This window comes from Marmota monax, unplaced genomic scaffold, assembly GCF_021218885.2.
Source record: "Marmota monax isolate L192 unplaced genomic scaffold, Marmota_monax_Labrador192_F-V1.1 WCK01_AAM20220418_F8-fsc00067, whole genome shotgun sequence".
Taxonomy (NCBI): domain Eukaryota; kingdom Metazoa; phylum Chordata; class Mammalia; order Rodentia; family Sciuridae; genus Marmota; species Marmota monax.
The window spans coordinates 8524993-8552207 of NW_026695065.1; the positions used below are offsets into that span (position 1 = coordinate 8524993).

A 27215-nucleotide genomic window follows, 5' to 3' on the forward strand; every position below is an offset into this window, starting at 1 on the left:
GATTTTAAGGCTTTGGGATATATATCAAGGAGTGGGATAGCTGGGTCAAATTGTGGTTCCTTTCCTACTTTTTTGAGGAATTTTCATACTGCTTTCCATAGTAGTTATACTAGTCTTACCAACATCCTCACCAATTTATTGTTATTTGTATTCGTGATAATTGCCATTCTGAGTAGAATGAGATGGAATCTGTGTAGTTTTTATTTGTATTTCTATAATTGCTAGAGATGTTAAATATTTTTCATATATTTATTGACTGTTCATATTTCTTTATTTGAGAAGCATCTTTTTAACTACTATCTTAAATGAAATGACTGGAGCTAATGATTGGAAGAGATGTATATTTGAGGGGCAAAAGAAGAAATGCTCATGGAAGGTGTGTGCTATACTTGGCTATATGAGTATAAAAACAACCCCTCATGTATAAACTAAACAGTTATTAAGATATCTTTTAAAAATGATATAAAATTCATGATGATATTCACATCAGTATTTATTCTATTTAACACAGCTGTCCATTTGCATTTGATCTCATTTTAAAATTAAAAGAATCCATGTTATTTGTAGGTTAGCAAAATCAGGTGTGACCTTAGGTTGTTCAATTTCCTGATGATTGTCATTCTTTGCATAATAAGAGAGCTAGTACAAATGAGTTTCTGCAAGCTTTCATGAATGTGGTGGTTTACTGGGCTTTCTCTAACCCTTACCCTTTCCCCATTCACTTTCCCCTTTCTACTTCCCCTTCCTTTGTTCCCCATTCCCTATTGACTTCCCTTCCTCTTGTCATTTCCCATATTCCTTCCGTTTTCATTTCCATTTTACAAGCTTTTCTTTCCTTTTCCTTTACTTTCTTTCCCCTTCCTTTTCTTCGCAGTAGTGGAAATTGTGATAACATTTGTAGTTTGGAGAAAGGGAATCTACATAGATAGAAAGATCTACCATACCCTGCCATCATAAACCTGAAATGATTTGTAGAATAGTATATATTCTAGTAAAATCTGCTGTACTACTTAAAGTTTTAGAGACATAGCATAGATCATAATTAAGATACCTTTTAGAGGCCCATTCTCTTTAATAAGACCACAATTAAATGTGTATATACTTATACACACAAAATTGTGTAAGTATCCATTTATAATCCAACACAATACTTTACTGAAGTAAATTTCTGGGGTTGGAAAAAATAGGTTTCTCTAGTCATATATACTGCTTATTAAAACATTGCAATCCAATTTTTAGGGAGGTGATTATTACAATTTATTAGTCCATCACCATTTGTAACAATAGCTGTTCTAATGTAATTAACCATTGAAAGAAATACATTTTACGTGTTCTAATTTGCATTTCTAATTACTTGTAACTAAAACTCACTAGAATTTTAAAATCCATTTTGTCTTATGAAAGGCTTCATTGGTTATCCCTGTTGTTACACTATTATTTTAGATTAGAGTAACTTCATTTTAAAATTACATGTCAAATATAATTTGCTGGTGGTAACACGAAATGTATGGCTTCACTCTGAGGAAAAAAAGCCCATTCAGCATTTTTTACTATCATGTACCAAAACGGAACTTCCAGAATGATTAGATCACATCTGGAACAATATAGATCTATTTGTACTTGCATAATGCATGTACATGTACACACTGTTATATTTTATGACTATTTGGGTACATTGATTTTTCTATAAAGAGAACTATTATCCACATCTTTTTGCACAGAAGTACACTTAAATATTGGCATAGGTAAACAACTTACTAAAATAAAACCCATGCTTGGCACAACTATTACTGGTGTCACAGATTTTACAACCATAATATTTCTGAAAAGCTAACTTGAACATTTTGGATCATTTTTTTTTCAGACTGAATGCAGAGGCAGTTTGGTGAGCTGTAAAACTGCTACATTTCATTTTGCACTCTAGTCTAGGCCAAATCTTAAGTGTCACTAAATCTGACTCCATTTTGAATTGTGGCCCACTGTCATCTCCAGAAAAAGGCTTCTCCCCCACACTGGGCAAGCTGGCTATTTGAAACAAAGGAAGTGGCTCCCATAGCAGTTAGGAGTCGGAAAGAAGTAGAAATAGGTTAACAATCTGAAAAAAATAAATCCCTTATCCAAAAGTGCTGGTAGGTTTAACTCTGTAATATTTTTATTTTGTAATCCTGTTTGAAGAAAGGTATCAATAATTTAGAAGTACCTAGCATATTATAGAAACAATCTTAAACTAATAAATATTCTGTCTCCTCACTTAACATAATATAAACCCATCTGAAGACATTAGTTCTTCCTCTTCAAGAGGAGGAACCTCTCCATAGACTTTGTGAGTGTCCTGGGGACACGTGGTTGACTTATACCAGCATGAGATCTCCAAAAGGCAGTTGAGAAAATTGTTATTGCCTGGGTGCTTAATATATAATTAGTCAATTTTTATCTTATTTGATAATTCAGTTCCCCAAACCCATCTTTATATCCAAGTATTTTTATTTTGCAATAGTTTCTGACTTATGGAAAAGTTGCAACAATACTGAAATTCCTATAATACTCTTTACTCACATTCACCATTGCTGTTGCTTGGCTAGGGTTTGTGTATACCCTGAGGCTTATTGTGTTGAAATTTAATCCCCAATGTGAGGTATTAAGAGGACAGAAACTTAATCTGACAATGATGTTTGGAGGTAGGACATTTAGAAAGTGATTGGGATTTGATAGTCATTAGGGTGGAGACCCCATGAATGAATCCTGGTGGCTTTTTAAGATGAGAGAAACTAGAAAAGACACATACACACACATGCACTCCCTGTTACTTCCCATGCAATGCCCCATGCTGCCTTAGGACCCTGCCAGCATCAAGGCCATCACCAGATGAAGCACCTAGAACTTACATCTCCAAAGCTTGAGCAAAAGTCAACCTCTTTTCCTTCTATTTTGCCCTACCTATGGTTTGTGTGATTGGCAGCAGAAAATGAACCCATAAAATCCATAACCACATTTACTTTGTTATATACCTTTACTTTTTAATACTTCAGTGACAACTTCCTAACAACATGATTATTAGAAAACAAGAGTAAAATTACCAAATTCAGGAAGTTTATCATTAAAATATTACTTTCACCTATTCAGTTGTTCATATTCCAGTTAAGTCAGTTTTACCAACGATATCTTTTTTAAAAACATTATTTTTGTAGTTGTAAATGGACAGAATGCCTTTATTTTATTTGTTGATTTTCATATAGTGTTAAGGATTGAACCCAGTGCCTCATATGTGCTAAGGCAAGTGCTCTGCCACTGAGCTACAAGTCCCAGACCCCTCCAATGATATCTTTTATACTAGTTACCCTACAATAGAGGATCCAATCCAGGATCACATATTGCATTTACTCATTGTGTCTTTGTAGTCTCCTTAATATGCAACACTCCTTATGATATTCTATCAAATTATTAAATGTAAAAATACTGTTCAGTTATTTTATAGAATATTCTTAATTTGCTTTTTTTCTTGGGATTATTTCAGATTATACCCTCCTGTCCAGAATGGCAAAGCATATTATTTTTAGGGTAAACAGTGTCTCTCTGTCCCTCATTGGTTGACATTAATTTTGATCATCTGGTCAATGTATTGCCTGGTGTCTCTACTTTATAGGTATTATTTTCCTGTTTCCACTAATAAGCAATCCATGAGGAGACACTTTAAGACTATGTAAATACATTGCTTTACATCAATTCCTCCTCTAGATTTAACAACTATTGATGATTCTTTCCTGAAACAATCTTTACTACGATGGTTGCAAGTCATCTTGTGTTAATTTTTTTTAGAATGGGAGGGGGAAAGCTCAATAATTTATTCTGGTAGTTTTCTGAAGAATCCAGTTCATCTCCTTTGACCATGTTGTAGTAAAGGAAATTGTTTGCTTTGGAATTACAGTGATCTGCATCTACTAATTTGTCTACTCATTCTACTCAATTAAAATATTAAAAGCAAATGTAAATATTAAAAGCAAATGATTTTTGCACTAGAATCAATCAATACCTATGTTCAGAGTCTATATATACGCTCTCCAACAAGTAGTACTACAAATATGTACACAAACACACACAGAGTTTTCTGCTTCTGAAAAACAAAAAGTATGTTCAGCTGATTTAATGGCCAAGTTCTATAGTTTCCAACCACCTTATTTTTCCTGTAACTTTTAAAAAATGGTACTGGAGATTGAACCCAGAGGCACTTAACTACTGAGATACACCCCCAAACCCGTTTATATTTTATATTGAGACAAGGTCTCACTAAGTTGCCTAGGGCTCACTAAGTTGCTGAGGCTGGCTTTGAACTTGTGATCCTCCTGCCTCAGCCTCCCTAGCTGCTGATATTACAGGTGTGCTCCACTGCACCCAGCTATTTATTTGCTTTTTAACTTTTCAGCCTTTTCTTTCCCATATCTTTCACAGATATCACCTCACCCATTTAGTCATGCTCCATCTAACTGACATATTTTTATTATTCCGTTCTTCTGCCCTTTCATATTGCCTAAATCTTTGTGGTTAGGGTTACTTAAATTTTAAACCTAGTTTTTATTCATACCTGATCTTATAAAATATTCATATCATTTATTTAATAAATTTTTGGCCATATTCTAAAATTAGACATGAGAATTTTCAGGTACCACAATAAAAGAGATTAAATATATATTATATCAACGTTATTTTAATAGCATGTATAATTGTTCCCAATTTTAATGTATTAAGTGAACTGTACAGAAGACAACTTCTACTCAGTATAAAAGCCCTAATTTTAATCTTAATTTTAAAAATTTAATCCTTTCTCTCTAGCATTCCCCATAGGTAGCTGACAATTTTAATGTTTCAATGAAAAATAAATTCAACATCCTCATAAACCCTGACTACTTAGTATATACATATGTAAGATGAAAGAAATTGTTTCCCTGATAATGTTCTTGTTACTACTTTAAGTCTCTCATGCATTTTTGATAAACAAAAATGATGAAAATTAGGTTAATTGGGTATCTCATCCAGGTGATCAAAGTTAACATCATTAGTGATAAGACATATATATTCTCTCTTCACGTGTTAAGAATTCTATTTTGCCTCTTTGGTCTTCTACCCCAAAATAATATAACCCTTGTTTAATTGTGAAGAAAAACCTTTAAAAAAAAAAAACCCTGCTAGCCAATCACAGTTGTGCACACCTATAGTCCTAGCAGCTCAGGAGTTGAGGCAGGATAATCATGTGTTCAAAGCCAGCCTCAGAACTTAGTGAGGCCCTAAGCAACTTATTGCGAACCTGTCTCCAATGAAAAGGGCTAGGGATGTTTCTCAGTGGTTAAGCACCCCTTGGCTCAATCCAAAAAAAAAAAAAAAAAAGACAACTCTGTTGAGGATATCATACAAAATACTTGGCCATTACTCCTCAAAAATATCAAAATCATTGAAAATGAGGAGAGTCTAAGAAATCTCATAATCTAAAGAAGCCCAAGGAGATACAAAAGCTACAAGTGATGTGATATCTTGGATGAGATCCTGAAGGACATTAGGTAAAAACTAAGGAAATTCAAATACAGTACGAACTTCAGTTCATGATCATTTACCACTATTGATTCATTACTCATAACAAATGTAGCTTAGTAATGTAAGATAGTAACAGTTTGGGAAAATGGGCACAGGTTAGATGGGAACTTCTGTACAACTCTTGTAGTTTTTTTTCTAAACCTAAAATTATTCTAAAATAAATTTTTATTTAAAAAAGTATATTGATAAAATGATTTTGATGATATGAAGTTGAATTCTCAAGATCAGCAGAAAGATCCTGAAAATATAAAGTACTGTGAAAATAGCTTTTAAAAAAATATTTAGCTGTAGATGGACACATAGATATTTGTTTATTATTTTTTTATGTGGTGCTGAGGATCAACCTAGTGCCTCACACATGCTAGGCAAGCACTCTACCACTGAGCCACAACCCCAGCTCTATGAAAATAGATATTTTTATGCTTGGGAAATAAAAGATAATGCCTAAAGCCATTATTATCTAGCTTTATATTTTAAAATAAGAAATAATGCAAATATAATTTGATATTTGCTGATATACTGATTATCATGAATCATCATTTCAAGTACTATATGTAATAAAAAATCATTAAAAGACTGTGGTCCTACTACGTGGAAACATCAGTGAAAACAATTTATATAAATAAACATCAGAGAATATTCACTCCAATCTCTTACTCATCCTTAGGGAAAGCACTATCTAAAAGAGATAATTGCTTTATACTTTATAGAGATGCCATATAAATGAAACATTTATAATACCAAGGAATTCTATGATTTTTAAGGAGTTTACTAGATGAGGGATTCAAGGAAAGTACAACCAATTATATCATAAAGAACTAAAGTTTAAAAATATATCAATGTAAACTCAGGCTCAGCTATTACGATATATGGCATTTTATGGATAAAGACAAAAATAAATCTCTGTGGAAACTTAATACTAGTTTTAACCTTGAATATTCAATGTAAAATTTTCTATGAATAAGAGAGAACCAAGGCACTCAGATGTATTATTGACCATATGAAGCCACATTAGCACTACTGGCTCTTTGAAATAACAATCATATGAGTCGGCTTTTTAATTTAAAAATAATTATTTTAGTCTCATCTTTACTCATTAACTACATGAAAATTATCCTGAGCATTTTGATCAGCTGTTTTAAAATTGAATATTAAAAGAGAATATTGTGGAGGCATGTCAAATGTACTAAAAGAACCTAGTCATTTCATATTTGTAACAGTATATTTCCCATGCCCTCAAATATTCCACTCTAGAAATACTGACTGGTAGAATTTCTGTACTGGATCATTTACCTCTTCTTTCTAATGGCATTTTGGCTTCACACCCTCTTTCTCATAAATACAACAGTCTGGTTACACTTTTTTCTAGCATGTTTAAATATTGGATTAAGAATCATATACCCTGAAACATCATAAAACATTGTCACCAAAGAATATGTCATCAGATTGAGTGAGATTCAATACCAGCCTGAATTATATAAAAAAAATTATACAAAATTATGCACAGATGATTAAACCTAAAATGCATTTGTTTAGTGCTGAATTATAAGCAATATATTGTTCTAGGTGCTGTAAAATTGAAAAATAAGCTCTGTAACTCATGATCACTGTCTTCAAGGAGTATATAGTTGATTGTGGGAGGCAAGCTATATTCAAATAATGTTGTTATGGCACATATTCATAATGCTGTAATACAGATAAAAAACTAAATTATATGGACATACAGAGGAAGGATTGAATTTCATGAGGAGCATCTCAGAATCATTCATGGTAGAAAAAGTATTTGAACCATGTCCTAAATGAATGGTCTAAGCTTTAATAGGCAAAATGGAATAGGAAGACAGGGAATGAGGTATTTCAGACAGAAATGAGTATGAGGTGGAAAAGTGTTCAATGTTTACAAGTAGTCCTATGCAACTACAGTGAGAAGTCACATCTTGGAAGACCAAATTTATGCTGGGAGTTTGAATATCCTTCTGTATGTCAGGAACCATAAAGATTTTTAAGCAGTAGAATTTCAAAATTATACCTGCTATATGAAGGATAATTTGGAAGGGGCAGAGACCACTTAGGTAATGTTATGATAAAGCTCAAGTTTATTTAAGTAAACATTTAATTTAGTTCAAATTAAATGTCTGTTTAATTTGAACATGTTAGTAGGTATGGTAAACGGCCTATATGAGGGTTCATTATGATTTCTGCCTCATTGAGTATGGACTGAGCTCAGTGACTGGATTCCAAAGAAGAATATAGAAAAACTAAAGAGATGTCACTTCTGACATTTCTGAGATGTGGGTATAAAAAGACCTTGATTGGGCTGGGGATATAGGTCAGTTGGTAAAGTGCTTGCCTCACATGCACAGGGCCCTAGGTTCAATCCCCAGCACCACAAAAAAAAAAAAAAGACCTTGTTTTTCTTCCATCTTTTTTACCCTGTATTTCTCATAAATCACCAAATGCCATGTTGTGAGGACACTTAAGTGGATTATAGAGAGGCTCACATGTCCAGAAACTTTGGCTGCCAGTAACCATGGGAAAGAGCTAGGAAGAAAATCCTGCCCTTATTGAACCCTCTGATGGAAAGGAAGCCTTTGCCAAGTGGCTTCAATGCAACTTCATTAAACCTTGTTATCAGAGGCACTACCAAGCTAAACCCAGTCTCTTAGCATATAAAAACTGACATACTAAAGGCTTATTATTTTAAGCCACTAAGTGTTGAGGTATTGTATTTGGCAACAATGAGAAATTAATACAGAGATCAAATCCAATATCTAGCCTTGCTTATCATTGTGCTAAATTATCAAATATTTCATTTCTGCCATTTCTACCCATAATGTGGCTTAAATATTACTGAATTATTAATAAAAACCAGAATTTTCTCCATAATGCTTGGTATAATCTTAACAACTACATGTTGCTGCAAAAGCTTTGTGATTCCTTACATGTATAGCTTTTAGAGAAATGAAAGATACAGGATTTCTGTGTTAGAGAGGTCTGAGGAAAACTAGACATTTTTCATATCCCCTGGTCATCCTTTTTTAGGAGATCAAAGTTTTTTTTTTAAGTTTTTAAAGTATCACAGCTAAAGAACACCAATGTAAAGAATTAGCTGAAGCTTTGGTAATGAAAAAACTACTGGAAAAATAATTAAAGAAGTTGGTAATCAGTTCATTAATCAAATGTATCTGCTGCACATTATACTGAAACAAATTGAAGAGGATGCTGTGCTAGCCAGATACTCCCTCTCAAATAAAGTCAAAAGTGAAGATAAACAAAATTGACTTTTCCTTTCTGGTTGATTTCTATCTAAGTAGATCCATCTCTAAATACCAAGTAAAGAAAGTTGTCTCATGCAGAGATTCAAGTCTCCACTAGAATTCTGTGGCTTGGTTCTACAGAGATTATTTTCAACTATATTTAATCTGTTCATCTTTAGATTTTTTATTTTTTTGCATTTTAACCCACAGACCATTTCATTCCCTAAATGTTAAATATGCTTAGAAAGAAGAGAGAAAACCAACACAACACTTTGCTCACTGCATTAAGATAACTGGATTTGCAACCAATCAAAAATAAATATTAAAAAGCATATAGTTTTATATGTAGGTTACCACAAAAAGTCTTTCAATGGATGAAAATATTTGTCAGTGGTCAGAATGATTCTAGTCCTTTCCATTCTCTGTGGTGCCTTAGCTATAATGACAGTGAGGTACTGTAGTCTGAAGAAAAAATGTAGTCAGATTTTCAATTATGATTAGAGTAGATCTTCGAAAGAGGTCTCTGAAGAAGGTCCAAGGTTCTCTAAAGGGTAAAAAGAGTGAGTAAATTCTGTCTTAAAACAATATAGTCCTTCCTCTCTTTTCTTGATACTGACCTTCAGAGATACTGCAGTTTTTTGAAGACAAATCTTAGAAAAATTTGCAGGTTCAAAAATGGAATTCTCTTGAGAGTTTCATTAAGTTTTAGCCAGATACAAGCCTATGTCATTTTATGAAAGCAGAATAATTTAGATTTAAAGCAATAGCACAAGCAGAGCAAATATGTGACTTGGTAATCACATTGACTCCCTTGGTGTGGACAAATATATATAAATTCTTTACAGGCTATTTTACTTATTCATTCATTTAATTTTGGATCTCAATTTTTAAAAAGCCAAGAAGCCTTTGAGATATATATATATATATATATATATATATATATATATATATAATATATATATATATATATATATACACACACACATACATACACACACACACACATATATATATATCACATATATACATACATACATATATATGATAGGTAAAAATATGAAATCTGCAAACTCAGGTACATAAGAAATGTAATTTTCCTTTTTTTTATTTGAACTTAATTCTTTCTTGAGAGCCTATTCTACTGAGTGGTACTATGAAGAACAAGAAACCAAACTAGAGAAATAATACACAAATTGCTACTTTATATACTATCTCTACCACATTATAAGGATATAATACCAATGCATTAGAATGCAGATTACAGTTTATCCCAGGATAGGGAATTTAAGATTGCTTTAGTCAGCTTTTGCATCTCCATGACCAAAATACCTGACAAGAACAACTTGGAGAAGGAAAAGTTTATTTTGGGTCATGGTATCAGAGGTTGCTATCTATAGACTGCTGATTCCATTGTTCTGGGCAGAACAACAAGGAAGAAGGGTGTGGCAGAATAAGGCTGCACCCCTTCTGGCAACCAGAAACCAAAGAGAGAAGAAGGGGGAAGGGAAGAAGGGGCCACAGGGAAGATATATACTGACATATACTTCCAGGGCATACCTCCAGTGACCCACCTCCTCTAGCCTATAGTTACCATCCAGTTAGTCCATTCAAACTAGGTTAGACTGATTAGGTCACAGCTCTCACAATCCAAGCATTTTACTTCCAGATATTCCTACATTAACACAAGAGATTTGGGAGGACACCTCATATCCAAACCATAGCAAAGATTTTACTGAATTTACAGATGAAGATAATAAGGGAAGAAATACTACTGGATTAAAGAGGACTTAGCCTTCCAAAAGCATTAATTTAAGTGACTGGCCCATTATTGTCCTTCTGTTCTAGTAGCAAAAGATTCCTAAAGACAGTGCTTGTGTTCTGTATTTATTGGACTAAGTCATCTGTTGGCATTAGCAAACATTTGCCCAAAAGTTCTTAATTCAAGATCTAGAATAGAAATACATGAACTGCAGTGAGTGAAACATTTTTACATTTTTGTAAGACTTATGTGAAAGAACACAATTTTCTATTCTTTTGCTTATCTTTGTTCTGTTTCTCACTCCTACCCACAGTGAGGGGGGGGGGAGGGAACGAATACAAAAAAAAAGAGTTCTGGCTGGGTGTGGTGTAATCCCAGCAGCTCTGGAGGCTGAGTCAGGAGAATCACAAGTTCAAAGCCAGCCTCAGCAACTTAGTGAGGCCCTAGGTAATTCAGTGAGACCCTGTCTCTAAATAAAACATTTTTAAAAGAGTGTGTATGTGTTTCAGTGTTTAAGTGCCCCTGGGTTCAATCCCCAGTAGCAAAAAAAAAAAGTTCTAGAAAGTTGGAAATGTCAACTAGATATAGATACATTCATTCACAGGAGTTTTGATAAGATGAAAACCAGATTTGGGTTTTTTTAATCAATTTTCTAAATTTACAGTAGACTTTTCTGGGAATTAGCATCTTGCTGAAATTTTTAAGTTATAGTTAAATTCAAAATGGTCTACTGGACTTATTTTGAATCATGTTTAATTGTTTCACATGTTTTCAGAAATCAGATTGTAAATTAAAAATATAAAGAAAGTCATAAATATCACTTATGAATAGATAATTGATCATAATTATGCAACCAATTAGAAGATATAAATATACAAATCAATCATGTGTAAAATAGTAGGTATTGCAGAATGTTAAAACTGTGTAGGCAAGTGCTTGACAAATAATTAGCCAAAACGATAGTCTAGAACAAATAGTAGTTTAGCAGCCTTGTTGGACACTCTAGAACTGAAGATGCATGATCTTTAATGCCTTTGCTAATCATCATAGATACTTACATTTTAAAATTTACAATAATTCAGTACTCAGTAATTTTTAATAAAACTACATTGAACTTACTAATGGGGTTATGTCCATGTTTGTCTTTTGAATAAGAGAAAAAGATACAGAGTCAGGGAGAGAAAGAGAGAGAACACTCATACAACAGCACAGCTGGTTAGTACCATCAGGGAGATACAAAAAACTACCTTGTACCTACAGTGAAAATTGTCCATTCCTCAACTTAGCCTCTCAATTGACCATGATATTTCCTTCAAATATTAAGTACCAACTAGAATTATGTTTCTGAAGCAAAGGATATTACAAAAAAAAAAGAATCAAGAAGATAAGGAGAAGAGTTAATTACATTTACCAAGGGTTCCAATCCACTTAGATCCTTACCAGGGTGCTCAGCACTTTTTCACAGAAGCATTTACATTTGGCACTTTTAAAATTGGCATGAAATGAATTTTATAGATGCTAGAGGAATCATTATGAGGTCACAAAGAAGTATTATAATATCATAACTGAAGCTGGGAGAAGAGAAAGTGAATTCATATCCCAGGGGGAGGGAAGCTCATCTTTCTAGTCAACATTACCTGCATATCACATGTAGTGTGAAAAGGGGGGAGGGTTAATGAAGTACTCAACGGGAAGATGTAATGATCCAAAATTCTTCTTCAATGACTCTACTCATTCCTGTCATATCCCAGAGGAATGTGAATATTTCTCCGCTGCTATGCCATAATATGGTTAAGCTGGGAAGGGGAGGACCAATCTAAAACAATGATTCTTTTTTTATGCTGTACATAGTGTGTGTGTGTGTGTGTGTGTGTATGTGTTCACATGCATGTGTGAGTGTGAGCATGTTGCAGGCATACCCCAAGACCTCAAAGCCTACCCAGAAGTATGCTCAAGCTTCTTGCATGGCAAATACAAAGAGATCAAGAATGAAAGCTACAGCCTGGGTCAGAAGTCACACAGTGTCACTTGTACTGCATTTTGTTGTTCAAACTAAGCCACAAGGCCAACCAAGATTAAATGGGTGATAAAATAGAGTGTACCTCATATGGGAGAAGCAGCACGGGATATGTGTCCGTATCTAATCTATCACAGAATTTAAAGGAATGGAAAAAATGGCAAATCTAGCATATTCTTTGGTGGAATCATTTTTAATGTCCATTGTTTTATAATACTGTAAGTAAAGCTCTGTTTCACACTTTTTTATATGTCTCTGGTTATTTTATTCTTGAATCTCTTAAATGTTAATAGTAATGATATGTTTTATTCATTTAGTAAACATAGAATACCTGTTGGTGTCAGGAGCTATGATTTATCTATCACTCTCAGTTCTATCAGTAACCTTAGATGTAAATGGATTCTCTGCTGCTTTATTATAATCATCATTGAACCTTTTTTGTAAGTGAATTATTGACCCTTGATAGAAAAAAGATGATTCTACATGGTATTTATTCATCAAAAACACAAAAAGTGTCCTTCCCTATTAAATTCCTTCAGTTATCACCCCTTCACTGCCCCCAAGATACAAATTGTATCACATGAAATTGTACCTAGAATGGAAGGGGAAACTAGTGTGGGTATGAAATTGTATTCCAAGCATATAAAACATATCCTCGTCCTGAGAAATCAAAGCTAGTAGAATATTAAATCAATAATAGACATAGTTAAATATATATTATTTCATGGAATATGTTAACAGTTCTATAGAATGTCTCAAAGCAATGTGATTCAATTGTCATTACCATCAACTAAATAAGATTTATAAATGGATTGTTACCAGCTTCTTTTTAGTTTGTTGAAGAGTGTTCCTCTACAGACGCCAGAAATCAAATAGTACATAATCAGAGTGTTGCCTCATTTCCATTTTTCCATGCCAATTTTAGTTTTGATGTTATTTCCCTATGGAGGCTATCTGAAAGCTAAAACCCTGCATAAAAATCACTTAGACCATGTCATTTTTACTGACTGGAAGTCCATTTTCCTATAAAATGTACCAAAAGATATTACTTTAACAGCTTTGGTTCAAGGGGCACCAGCCTGTTCAGACTACCTGAGTTTCAGCAGTGGCATGCTTTCAGGTGGGACTGTTAAGGTTGTCCAAATCACTGGGTTAACATTCTACTCATGTTTTCATCCTAGAAAGGTCATTTAAGGTCTATTTTTAGAAGAAATCCAAGAAGAAGACTTAAGAAAACGTTTTTAAAGAACTTGAAAATCCATTGAAAAATAGTTTAGCAATCTATCTGTTAAATTCCCTGAGTTTTATTGCAGACCTTCTATATACCCAAGCATGGTGTGCCTGGCTGCCATGGGAACAGCAAAAACAACTGTAAACCATCTCTGCACCTGAGGTTCTTAGGATCTGGTTGGTGAAATAAGCATGAGACACATTTAACTATAAATGACTCACTCAGCAACCCAATGTAGAAGAACTTCCACAATTTTTTTTTTAAATTTTTGGACCAAGAATTGAACCGAGGGGCATTTTAACATTGAGCTACATCCCCAACCCTTTTTCATTTTTTATTCTGAAACAGTTGCCTCCCTAAGTTGCTAAGGCTGGCCTCAAATTTACAATTCTCCTTCCTCAGCCTCCTGAACCACTGCTATTATAGGTATGCACCACCACATCCAGCCAGATTGGCCTTTAATTGTTCCTTTCTGTTTATATTTGCCACCATTCCTCTCATCTAGCCTATACTCCAGCCCAAATGAATGATGCCCCTTCCCTAACCATATCTTCCCTCTCCTTCCTTTATGGTTTTGCTCATAGTTTTCACCCTATATGCCCGTCTAGGCTCATTCTAAGCACAAATTCCTTCATGAAGACTTTTCTCCCAAGTAAGCACAACACTATGCCACACTCACCCCCAAATCCAATGTTATTTCTCCTTTTTCCTCTCCTATTGCACTTTAATTCTTCTTTGGGTACGAGTTGTCTCTGTATCTTATCTCTAACACTAACTGAATTTTAAGTCATAAAAATAGTAACATTGTTTTATTCTATCTCATAGGTATTTGTGTTTCATAAGAGATAAAATAGAAGACAATTTCTTGTTTTAAAGAATTAAAAATGAATATAAGAAAATATCATGGTCATCTGCCAAAATGTATAGCATAGATTACAATGTTTGAAAATAGGTAGCTTATTTTTCCTTTAAAGTTCAATTTATATATATGTACATGTATGTATATATGTATGTGTATATATATGTATGTGTATATGTATGTATATACACACATAAATACATATATATATATATATTCCTATAAAATTAATTAATCCTTTTTCCAAAATTTAACAGCTAAACTAATATTTACTGTATGTTCACTGCTCTATATAATATAGTTTTCACATATGTAAAAGCACATTATTTAGTCAAAACTATCATATTGAATTTTTCCTGTAATTCCTAGGGGCTGTCAACTGCTCATTAAATCTTGATTTTCTGTCAGGAGGAATTAATAATCTTGCCTTTGAATGAATTTGGAAGCAATGAGGGATTGAGCAGAAATATTTGAATACCCTCTCGGTGGTAAATTAGTTATCCAATTTTCAACTTAGTCTTAATGGGAAAAAAGGAATAAATTGAATTCAGAAGCTGTTCTGTACTTTTTAATATTTCCTCCCCTTCTTAACTAAATTAAAATGGAAGGGTATAGTTCATTCTCAATGATGGGGGGAAATCTATTTTCATTCACTTAGAGTGAGACTTAATATTCAAATGAGACTTAATATATGTATGGGCATTCCATAAGGCTGATTCTATAAGGCAATCCTCTGGAAATCAAAGAAAAATTCATTATGATAACACAGAAATTGGTTTGAATGAGGTTTAAATAGTGTGGTTTTTGACCTAAAAACAAAGAATCCTTCTCTTCTCTCCTCCCAAATGAATTTTATTGTCAAATATTGGTAATACCAATTATTGATATGGCACCTCAGTCTCTAAAAGCAATACTCTCCTATTATTGCCATAGAGATACTAACTTGCATCAAACTATAAAAACATAGGTCTTAATTTTTAGTTTCTGCTACACATGTCTGTACTATGACCTTGGATTTAAAGTCCATTAAAGGATAAAATATTGAACGACATTGATAAATAGTCATAAAACCTTGTGGACTTTTTCCTTCTCCACTCATTCTTTTTTCTTGGCCAAGAAATATCAGGTACCATCCATCAGTGTGTTTAATCATCATAAGACTGCTAATAGAAGATGTCCATCCACTAAGCAATTCAGGATTACAATCATGTTCTCAGAGAGACAGAAACGGGTGGAGAGTATTTCTCTCTGTGCAGCATGACTATATGACCTCATTATGTGTCACTCACTTGCACTCTCATTTTCAAACACCAGGTATCACTTTGCTTGAAATTGCCTGGACTTTTTTTTTCCTGCAAGTTAAGAAGTAATAGTACAACATGCAACTTCACTAAGCATTTTATATGGATGTGTTTCACTTGCATGGCAGTCATTATACTTCACATGAAGCAATAAGATCCAACAGTAAGGACCCCAGTCAGAAAGAGCTGAAGGCCCATGTATGTCTCATCTTTTCTCCCTGTTTCCCCTACTTTTGCTAGGGTTGGATGACATCACCACCCAGACTGGTGGTAAAACTGTACAAGAAACTGTCTTCTATCTAGCTCAGATACAGTACTTATCTAACTCAAACCTGCTTTGGGTATGGAAGGTTTTGTCTGGTTATGTTGGATAGACTTTCTCTTATAGCTTTTGCCATCCTAAAGCAAGAAAAATCTAAATGTCAACAACAGAATAAAATGAGTATAATAAGAAGTAGAAAGAAGTAAGGAGTGAAGGACAAATGCTAGATACTCACCTGTGGATAATTGGCAGTTGTCAACAGATCTCTAACCTTTTCCTTAAAAATATGTTAAAACACAACAGGCATGCCTCTTTCTTTAGATAGATGATGTTTGGATTTCCACCAAAGCCTATGCTTTTTAAAAATATTTTTTATTTGTTGATGGACCTTTATTTTATTTGCTTATTTATATGTGGTGATGGGGATCAAACGCAGTGCCTCACACATACAAGGCAAGCACTCTACTGCGGAGCTACAACTCCAGCCCCCAAAGCCTATGATTTGGATTTTAAAATCACCCTTCAGATTAGATGCTGATAACCTTTGCTTTTTGAGGTAACTAGTACCAGTACCTCCTTTGAAGGTTTCTCCTGACTCATTTTGATTTATTGCATTCCAATCTTTGCTTCCACACAACACTTATTTGTGTACCAATTTGGAGCATATGCAGTCACTTCATCTATTTCTCAAAGAATTTTCACAGGATTAGTATCATTATCCCCATTTATACATGAATAAATTGAGACCCAGAGAAGTTAAATATGTTGCCTAAGGTCATATAGCTGGTAAATGATAGTGAGTTGACCTGAGATCTGCCTAATTCTGAATCCTTTGTTCTTTGTGTTGCTCCATGTCATTTTCCTGTTATGGGATCTTTTATACATTTGTCCTCCACAAAGAAATTACAGTGAGTTTGGCATCAATCCTTTTGAGTTGGTCTTGGCTGAAGATCACTGATGGAAATACTCAAGTGATGACTGGGAAAGGTCCAATTTCAAAGCTATGCTTTAATACCTGTCAGCCTGAGGATACTAAAGTACTTTGTGCATCCATAGCCAAACTCCCTACTCATTCGTTCATTCCTATTTTTTTTTGTGTGTGTGTGTTTGTGTGTGTGTGTATCAGTTAGACAGATACAGGGGGCTACTGTAGTCTAAATAACATTTTTATAGATGCACAATTTTGGGTGGATGCACAATTTTAAGGTTATTTTTAATCTAAGGAATATGTTCTTCTCTTCATTCCTGATTACATGGACCACCCCAAACAGTAAAACTCACTCTCTTTGACTCTCCTGTGCCCCTTTGTTGTGAGTTCTAATTTTGTGCCTCCTTTTAAAACATGCTTTAAAGATCAGGGATGGCCTTTGGCTAGAATAGCATGTCAGGAGGGTTCTGTAAGCTATGTTGCTTTTTTTAATCATGAAAGGTCACCAGCACTCAGTGACATGGCCCAGTTTTCTAATCTAATTTAATTGAACATACAATGGTGGGCATTGGGGATTAAATACAACTCCACTTCTATCCAAAGTTCACATTGCCTTTAGAGCAAAGTGTAATATTTTGTTCATTTCCTGTGAATGGTTTTATATATGTGTCATGTATAATTTTGTTTATATTCTCTGTGCAAGGTGATAGCCTTAAAAGAAAAATTATTTGTAAAATGACTAGTATGGCTTGATCTTTGGTGATATGGCTTGATTTAATTAATGGACCAGGATTATTCTAAGCCTGTACATTCTTTCAGAAAGTTTTCTTTTGTCACAACAAGAACTGGAGACCTGTCCCAACAAAGTACCAACTCACCTGCAATTGAAATGAAGTGAACTCCTATGTCTGTCACATTTTTTTAGTTTTTTTTTTTAGGTGGACACAATATCTTTATTTTATTTTTATGTGGTGCTGAGGATCGAACCCAGTGCCTCGTGCATGCCAGGCGAGCATGCTTCACTTGAGCCACATCCCCAGCCCCATGTCACTTTTAAAAGGTAATCTGTCTCAATTTTGCTGAGTTATTTGTACATTAAAGTCCATATCAAGAATGTGCCAAGTTATGAAGTGAATAGATAGATATTTTTTCCAGGTATTGACAAAATATACTAAATTTTAAAAGAAACTGACTTTTTAAATATTTCTAATTTGTTATATTTTGTGATTATTAACACTTTTTTTCAGTTACTTAGTCTTTTGTTCATCTGTTACCAGGGACAGGGGGCTACTGTATTCTAAATAACATTTTTTATATAACAGTAAGTTTCTGAAAATCCATAGGTTAACATTGATAAAATACTATGTATCAAATATTAGCAATGATAAAATACTATGTAATCTATAGACTTTTTTTCAAATTTCATCAATTCCCCTACCAGTATTTTTTTTCTTTTTGTTGTGCTGAGGATCAAACCCAGTGCTTATATGGGCTAGGCAAGTGTTCTAAAACTGAGCCATAACCACAGCCTGGACCTTTATATATTTATATGTGGTGCTGAGAATCAAACCCAGTGCCTCACACATGCTAAGCAAGTGCTCTGCCACTGAGCCACAAGCCCAGCTCCCCCGCGCCCACCAGTATTCTTTATAACAGAAAGAAAAAAAGAAATCCCAGACCATGGGTTGTGTATAGTTAGTATGTCCTTTAACCCCCTTTAATTTGGACTGGTTTCCCTGCAAAATGTGCATGCCCTGAATATAATCATGAGGAAACATCAAACAAATCCACATTGTACAAAACAATGCTTTGCATGCTTCAGAAATATTAGTTTTTAAGTTGTGGTACATCTCCAAGTAAGTACATATGCATATTTTCATTTTTTATCATGCCTGAGTATATTTTTAAATAAAGCCTCTTTTTTGAAAGTCAAAGTGCAAAACTTAACCTAAATTTTTATTTAAACATAGAATGGCCATTTTGAAGCAACAATATTATACCAAATATGTGGTATGTATAAGTTAGGGAAATCTAGTTTTCATATACAGACTTTAGACAAATCAGTTGTGCATTCTGAGTTGAGCTGTGCTGTCCTCCCTTGAGCTCTTAGACTAAGAACATTTCGCTGCTTGTCAAGTACTTTTGTTTCTTTCATCCAGCCTCATGACCATCTTCCACTGTCGTGCACATGTCAAAAACATTTAATTCTGAACCCACAAGTCTAACTGAAAAATCTGTCATGGAAAGTAGTTAAGAACCTTCTTCTCAGGAGAGGTCAACAAAGGGTATTAGGAAGATTCATCTGCCCCCAAAGATCTCCCAAATATTTTTCCTCTACCACTATGAATTGTGTTTAGTTTAACAGGATCTTACTATAAAATACAAATGAGGGTAGCTAATACTTCAGCAGTATTTCCACTTCCATGATAACTACTCCACTCTGGCTACTTTCTGGATTGTGAAGGAATGTAATATTTTATTGAGGGGCTAGGCCAATGGAATAATTAATGTAGAGCAAGGGATCTTTGGCAAAATGACCTGTTTGGTTCCCAACATTAGGGAATTTTAAGTAGAATGAGAGCCTCATCCATATATCACCCAAGAGAGAGCTGAGTGGCATGTATAAAAAGGGTAGAAGTTAAACTACTTTGCAATTTTGTCTGGTAACACCAACCTAGACAGCCCAAGCCTAGTTTTAGACTTGTCACAGATGCAAATGATGATAAACAATATCAGTAATTCCTCCTGGTTGTTGTCTATTTGAATTTTAAAGCTGAAATTTGCATATTTATGTTTATTAAAATTAGCCAAAAAAATTCTTTTTTTTCCTTTTTCCCATTCTCCAGGCTGGCATTATGCAGGTAAAAGTCAACAAATACAGTCCAGAAAATTATTGAAATGTTCCATAGTTGTACATGACACATTTCTGTCATAATAATTTGTGAAAGTCTCAGTGACTCAGCTGGCTATCAGGGAAAGAGTCTTAAGAGTCAGAAGACAAATTCAAGTCTGTAACTGTACAACATTGATCTGAACACTGGGTTCTCTGGCCCTCAGCATTCTTCCCTTGTATGAAATCAGGTTGTTGAAATAGAGGGTTCTTGTGTTTTCTCCCACATTGTAAACTCAGTGATTTTGAGTATATAAATTTATGGAAATTTATGAAGTCACCTAAGGGGAAAAAATCCATTCATTTCTTTTTTTCAAATGCTGAAAATAAAAAAGAAAATGTGTTCTTCTCAAGAGCTGAAGATCAAACTCTGGGCCTCATCATGCTAGGGAAGCATTCTACCACTGAGCTATATCCCCAGCCCTTATATTCATTTCTTGATGAAATATTTATTGAGTTCCTATTATGTGCCATATTCCATAGAATGAAAAATGTAAATGTCTTAACCCTACTAGATTGTTTATATCTGATTAGAGAACCATTTAGTTGAAAAATCAAGAAGTATACATTGGAAAAGTAGATAAATTAATAAATTTTGTAAGCAATTAATACATAGTTAAAATATTAGAGTTCTAAATGAATGGAATCGTGCCATTCCTCAGTGCCTGAGGAATGATTTTGTGTTCTGGACCCATCCCCTCAAAATTTGGCACTTAACTCACTTTACTCTTCATTCATCATTCATTTCTTTTTTAGTGTACACAATTTCTTTCCTTTAAAACAAAATGAAAAGAAAATCTCAAGATGGCTAGAGTGAGTTTGTGTGTTTGTTTCAATGATAGTACAATTTCACATGGAAAAGCAATATATATGCTCCTATCTGAACAACATGAAAAAAGAAGGATTTTGAAGGTATAAAAATAGTTGCTAGGGCTGCTTTAACAAATATCACTGACTAGATGCTTTTAACAGAAGTTGATTTTCTCACTATTCTAGAGGTTAGAAGTCCAAGAGTGTCAGCATGTTTGGTTTCTTAAAGCCTCTCCTTGGCTGGCAGATTATGACCTTCTCACTGTGGTCTCACATGGTTATCCCTCTATGTATATGTTCTGTACTTTAATCTTTTATTTATTTACCTCTAACTATATTTTCTGTATTTTAATCTTACTTATTTATTTTCCTTTCTTTTTCTTTTCTTTTTTTTTTTTTTTTTGCAGTCCTGGGGATCTAACCCAGGGTCTTGCTCATAAGCAAATGCTCTACCACTGAGCTCCATCCCAAGCCCCAATGTCCAAATACAGTTACATTTTGAGGTACTGTGGGTTAGTGCTTTAGCACATGAATTTGAAGGGAGACACAATTTAGCTTACAACCCTATGTTTATAATAAGGAACAAGAATTTCTTTCATTCTATATTGTTTTGTGCACTGAATATACTTTTAAGTTTGATTATATGATTTGCCTTATGCATGCATCAGCTTATCACAGTGTGCCAAGTATGTGAAATGTATTGTTCCAAAATACATCTTAGTTAAGATAATTAAATATTCATAACATTCTCATAGCATTTGATTTTTTCCTTGCTAAACATAATACAGAATTGGCTGTTGTTCACATATCACGGATCAGCCAATATTCTAGACATTTTACCATGCATTGTGTTGAGAAGGGTTTTTTGTGGTGGTTGTTGTTATTTTTGATGTTGTTGTTGTTTTGGCATCATAGCAATGACAAGTTTCATTGCCTTTAACTTCTAAGACTCCCTTAGTTACAAAAACAATGGGCTTTTTACTAGGGATCTTGTATATGTAGCAACTGTTTAAACCTGCAATAGAAATGTTAAGAGGGAAAGTATTCAAGTCCAATGTGGCCTGGTGCTGAAACACAAAATTGCAGCTTTTGACGTTTCACCAAACTCTTGATTCTGTTCTGTGGCTGATTTTTAAAAGGCTTTGTGTAATAAGTAGGTTGTAAAAAGGGGAAAGTATAAAAGCAAACAAGTAAGGATAGGGCCCATATTAGTCAACTTTGCATTAATACAACAAAATACCTGAGTTAATTGACTTATGAAGAGAAGAGGTTTGTTGGGCATGGTGGCACACTCCTGTAACACCAACAGCTCTGGAGGCTGAAGCAGGAGGATCATGAGTTCGAAGCCAGGCTCAGCAAAAATGAGGCACTAAGCACCTCAGTGAGACCCAGTCTCTAAATAAAATACGGAATAGGGCTGGGGAATGTGGCTTAGTAGCCAAGTGCCTCTGAGTTCAATCCTTGGTACCGGGGGAGGGGGCACAGGGAAGTTCAGAATTTGGAAGTTCAAATCCAAATCAGAAGCATTGTTTTGGCCCCTGGTAAAGATGGTATATGGAATGGGTAGGAGCATGTATCAGAGCAAGTACTCACATCTTGAGCCAGGAAGCAGAAAGAAGAGACTGGGCTTCCACAATTCTCTTGGAGAACATGCCTCCAATTACTTAAGAAGCTCTTGCTTAAATGGTTTACTACCTCCCAACAGCACCACCCTTAAGACCAAGACTTTACCATACAGACCTTTGGAGGGGGCACTCTAATCCAAATCATAGTAAGGCCTAACTCAAATGATGTGCAATAGATCACGTGACTATGGTGTCAGACAGTATGGGTTTGTACTTTGACTCTTCCCACTTACTATCTTACTGTTCTTCTTTGTACCTCAGTTTTCTACTCCATAAGATGAATAGTGATACCTATATTACAGACTTAATGTGATGTAAAGCACTCAGCACAGTGTCTGTTGTATAGTAATTTCCCAACAATTTCCAGTTGTGTATTAGTTTATTTATAGATATGTATGCATACATTATATATGTGTATATATGCATGCATTCATATACATGATATGTATGCATATTTGTGTTTGTTTTCATATTCTCCATCCTCCCATTGATACACTAACTACAGCTAGTCCTGCTCTCATGATGGATGAAATAGCAGAGACCTAGTCAGCTGGAGAAACCAGTCTCAAATGGTATATCTTCCCATAAGCAGACATGTAGGATCTATAGCAGCATGTCTAGTGATTACCTCACAGATACTATTTCTAACCTACAGGGAATTGTTGCACAGAAATCCAAATCCCTCACTTCATCTACTTTCAGTACTTGAGCAATCTCTTGATACATATAAAGCTTTGTAAATATCAGTAAATTTTTCTTTGGTCTACATATGGCCTTTATGTTTAAGTTATTTTTAAGCTCTCAGAGGACAAAGACTACATTCATTCCACCTACAATTTTAGCAGTATCTGCTATAAGTTTTTTTGCACCTTAGATGCTGAATAAATCATGAAGGCTGATGGAATCCTGAAATGAAGCCACGAAACAAGAAACTGAAAAAGGTTAAAGATCTCTCCTACTCTGGGCCCACATTAGTCTAGAAGCTAAATCACTTCTAGAAATCACCGAATGGGATAAAATAGTGGTTAATATATGGACTACAGAGAAGGAACTATCTGGATTTGAACCTAGCTTTGCAATTTAATATATGTCTGACTTAGACAAATTATTTGACCTCCCTGTGCCTCATTTTTCTTATCTATAAAATGGATATAATCAGATTATCTGTATCCTAGGGTTATGAAGATTAAGCAAACTTAGATCTTAGTTCCTGGCACAAAGTTAAGTGATTGCACTTTATCTAAGTGTGTACTTCATAAATAAGTGCAAATAATATATAGAGTCACAACAGTAGCTCATAAAGTATTCCTCACAGGTCTTCCAGACAAGAGTCACTATAAACCTAATAGAGACTCCCCACAAGGTAGCTGTAGGTCTCTCAGTGTTAGTGTTGGGGATTTGTCAGCAGACAGGGTATTATAAATTGGTTTTCAGCTGAGCCTTTCCTGAAGCTGTTTTACAAAACAGACTGGTGGGACATTTGGTATGTGTTTCTTTAATGCTTTACAATCTGTGTTTCTGGTGTCTGCTTCATTAATGTATGTCTCTTTCTAGATTTAAACTATGTCATTACTCAGCTGTGTCTGTTTTGACTTAAACTCATCACTGGAAGAGAAGACGAATATGAATCTCATTGAATTCTATTGCTTCTTGATGGTGGTAACTTTAGTGCCCACATAGAAATAGTTTGTTGCCTTCTGGTGGCAAACAAAATCTGCATTCTTCAAGAAAGAAGCTATATGGCAACCTTTATGAAATACAATCTTCTTTTACCTTCTGTTTGGCATTTTATTTTTACTCTACAGTTTTTAAGTAAGGGAGATAGGAAGAAAGAGTGAGCTTCATAGTTGAAAGCTGAAATATTTTTACAGAGACATCATAATAAGGAATATGATGGACTATAGTTGTAAATGGGTAAGTGGGAGAAAAGCTTAAGAAAATTAGAAACACAGATGAGGAGGACTCCAAATAAGAAACTAGGAAATCAATTTCAGCATAGGAAAAAAGATAGTAAGGTGGAAAAGGAATCTTTAATGAAAAAAATGAATAAAAGATGTTTGATATTGATTCTAAATAAGACTGTATGTCAAAGCCTTTTGTAAACAACAAGATTTTATATGATTGTAGGGGACGGTAATTTTTTTTTTTTTTTTTTTTTTTTTTTAGCAAAGGCTATGTTAATGAAATGGCTAGAGAAGCAACATCTTACCTATTTTTAAATTTAGGTCTACTGTGTCCATCACTCTGATTTTTGTTGTAAACTTACTCTAAAATAGTTCTTATAAGCAACAGCAGAAATAGCAATGTGTGCTATTCTTCGAGAAAGAAGCTATATGGCAACCTTTAAGAAATACGATCTTCTTTTACCTTCAAATTGGCATTTTATTTCACTCTTACAGTTTTTAAGTAAGGGAGATAGGAAGATATTCTACCATTCTACCATAGATGGGAGAACATTGTATGAGGATTCCAGCACTATATGACCTGTTTTATTTTTCAATAATAATATTTATAATAATAAGTATTATTATTGTTATTATTATTTTGCAGTACTGAGGAGTGATCCAGTGGTGCTGTGTCACTAAGGTAAATACCCAGACCTTTTTATTTTTATTTTCAGACAGGATCTCACTAAGTTGCCCAGGCTAGCCTTAAACTTGGAGTCCTCCTGGCTCAGCCTCTTGAGTAGCTGGGATTGCAGGTTTGTATGCTAGGCAATGTGGTCCATTTTAGAACACAATACTCCAACTAAAACTTCAAAGGGAATTTCCCAGAATATGAGAGGAATTTCAATTAGACATTCATGATCCTAAATCTTTCAGCTGTGTCTTTGTAGGCTTCTCTCTATTCCCACTGGGGATTAGGCTTAGAGAGAAGCAGTTGACCATGGATTTTCTGACTTTCCCCTTCCAGCTAGAATCATCTTGGAATTAAACAGATATAGAAGTTATAAAGTACTCTGCATTATGCCAAGTGAAAAACTTAGTAGACATAGAGATTTTGGAGAATTTACTGGACATAAAGGATCTCCTCTGTTATATCATTCATCATCTATTTATGTATACATTATATAGAAGTATATTAGGTACTATATTAGTTTACTAGAACTGTCATAATAAATGATCACAAATGGAGAGATTCAAAATAGAAATTTATCCTCTTACAATTCTAGAGGCTGAAAATTTGAAATCAAGGTGTCAGCAGGGTTGGTTTCTTCTGGGAGCTGTAAGACAGAAACTGTTTCATGTATTCCTTCCTATCTTCTATTGCTTCTGCAGTCTTTGGCATTCCTTGGTTTGCAGATACATCACTCCAGTCTCTGCCTCTACCATTACATGGCCTCCTTTCCTTTGTGTGTCTGTGTCTCTGTGTGTCTAAACCTCTGTCCCCTAATAAGGACAACAGTCATTGGATTTAGGGCTCACCCTAATCCAGTAATTAATTAATTAATTAATTTTATTACATCTGCAAAAGACTTATTTCTAATATGGCTACATTTATAGGTACCAGGAATCAGAAGTTAATATTATCTTTTAGGGGGACACAATTGATCCCACAACTTGTTTCCTTATACCAGACACATTCCTAGATGTGCGGGACAGAAAGAATAACAGCATGAAGTTCTTACATTCAAAAACATTATTCAAATTGAACAGACTTCAATATATGCTTATAGTATCATAAATAAAATACTCTAATATATCTCAATAAAATGTCATAGAAATAGAGAAAACGGTGACTGACATTGTCTAAGGTAATCACAAAAGCTTCACTCTGGTGATTTCTTCGAGTTGTGAGGTGTATTCGTTATCATGACTATGACCAGAATAATTGACAAGAACATCTTAGAGGAGGAAAAGTTTACTTAGGGATGATAGTTTCAGAGGTCTCAGTCCATGATCAGCAGAATTCATTACTCTGGGCCCAAAATGAGGCAACACATCAGGGGGGAAGAGCATAATAGAAGAAATCTGCTCAGCTCATAGTTGGTTCAGAGAGAGAGAGAGAGAGAGAGAGAGAGAGAGAAGCTAGGAACAAGGTATAATCCCAAAAGGCATGTCCCCAGTGACTCCTTCCTCCAACCACACCTCACCTGTCCACACTTACCACCCAGTAAACCATTCAAATTATTAATTCATCAAATGGATTAATCTATCGATGAGGTTACAATTCTCATAACCTAATCATGTCCCCTCTCAACATTGCTCTATTGGATATCATGTTTTCTATACATGAGCTTTTAGGGGGACACATTGTGTCCAAATAATAACATGAGGTAAAATATGTTGGAGTTCATGGATGAATCCATGATTGTGAGTGTGCAAAGGCCATTCTAGAGAAAAGCAACAATGTTTATGACAACATGTATTATGAAAAGACATTGTCTCTCTCAAGAAAGGCAAGGAGTTTATGTAACTAGATTCAACTTAATAACAGGTGTAGCAGAACACATAGGTGGAATATCTAGGAGAGAATAAATAGCAGGTGGAATATGATAGAGGACCTTGTATTTTATGTCAAAGAGTTGGGGCTTGGGGCTAGGTTTGTGGCTCCGTAGTAGAGTGCTTTTCTAGCACATGCCAAGGCTGTGGGTTCAATCCTCAGCACCACAGAAATATAAACAAATAAAATAAAGGTATTGTGTCTGACTATACCTAAAAAAATAAATATTAAAAAAAAGATTTGGGGCTTT

At 34.5% G+C, this 27215-nt stretch overlaps 1 protein-coding gene across 9 annotated transcripts in view; it reads left to right on the forward strand.

Annotated features, from left to right (window-relative positions):
* Nucleotides 1-27215, forward strand: part of Diaph2 (diaphanous related formin 2) — an 867887-nt gene that overhangs the window by 801252 nt on the left and 39420 nt on the right. For 3 of the 9 annotated variants that reach the window (XM_046427823.2, XM_058573738.1, XM_046427827.2), the window contains one exon: nt 25073-25108. The exons of the other annotated variants lie outside the window; for them this stretch is intronic. In XM_046427823.2, coding sequence (XP_046283779.1) covers nt 25073-25078 — 6 coding nt within the window. In that variant the 3' untranslated portion in view covers nt 25079-25108. The remainder of the gene's footprint in view (nt 1-25072; nt 25109-27215) is intronic. 9 annotated transcript variants of the gene reach the window in all.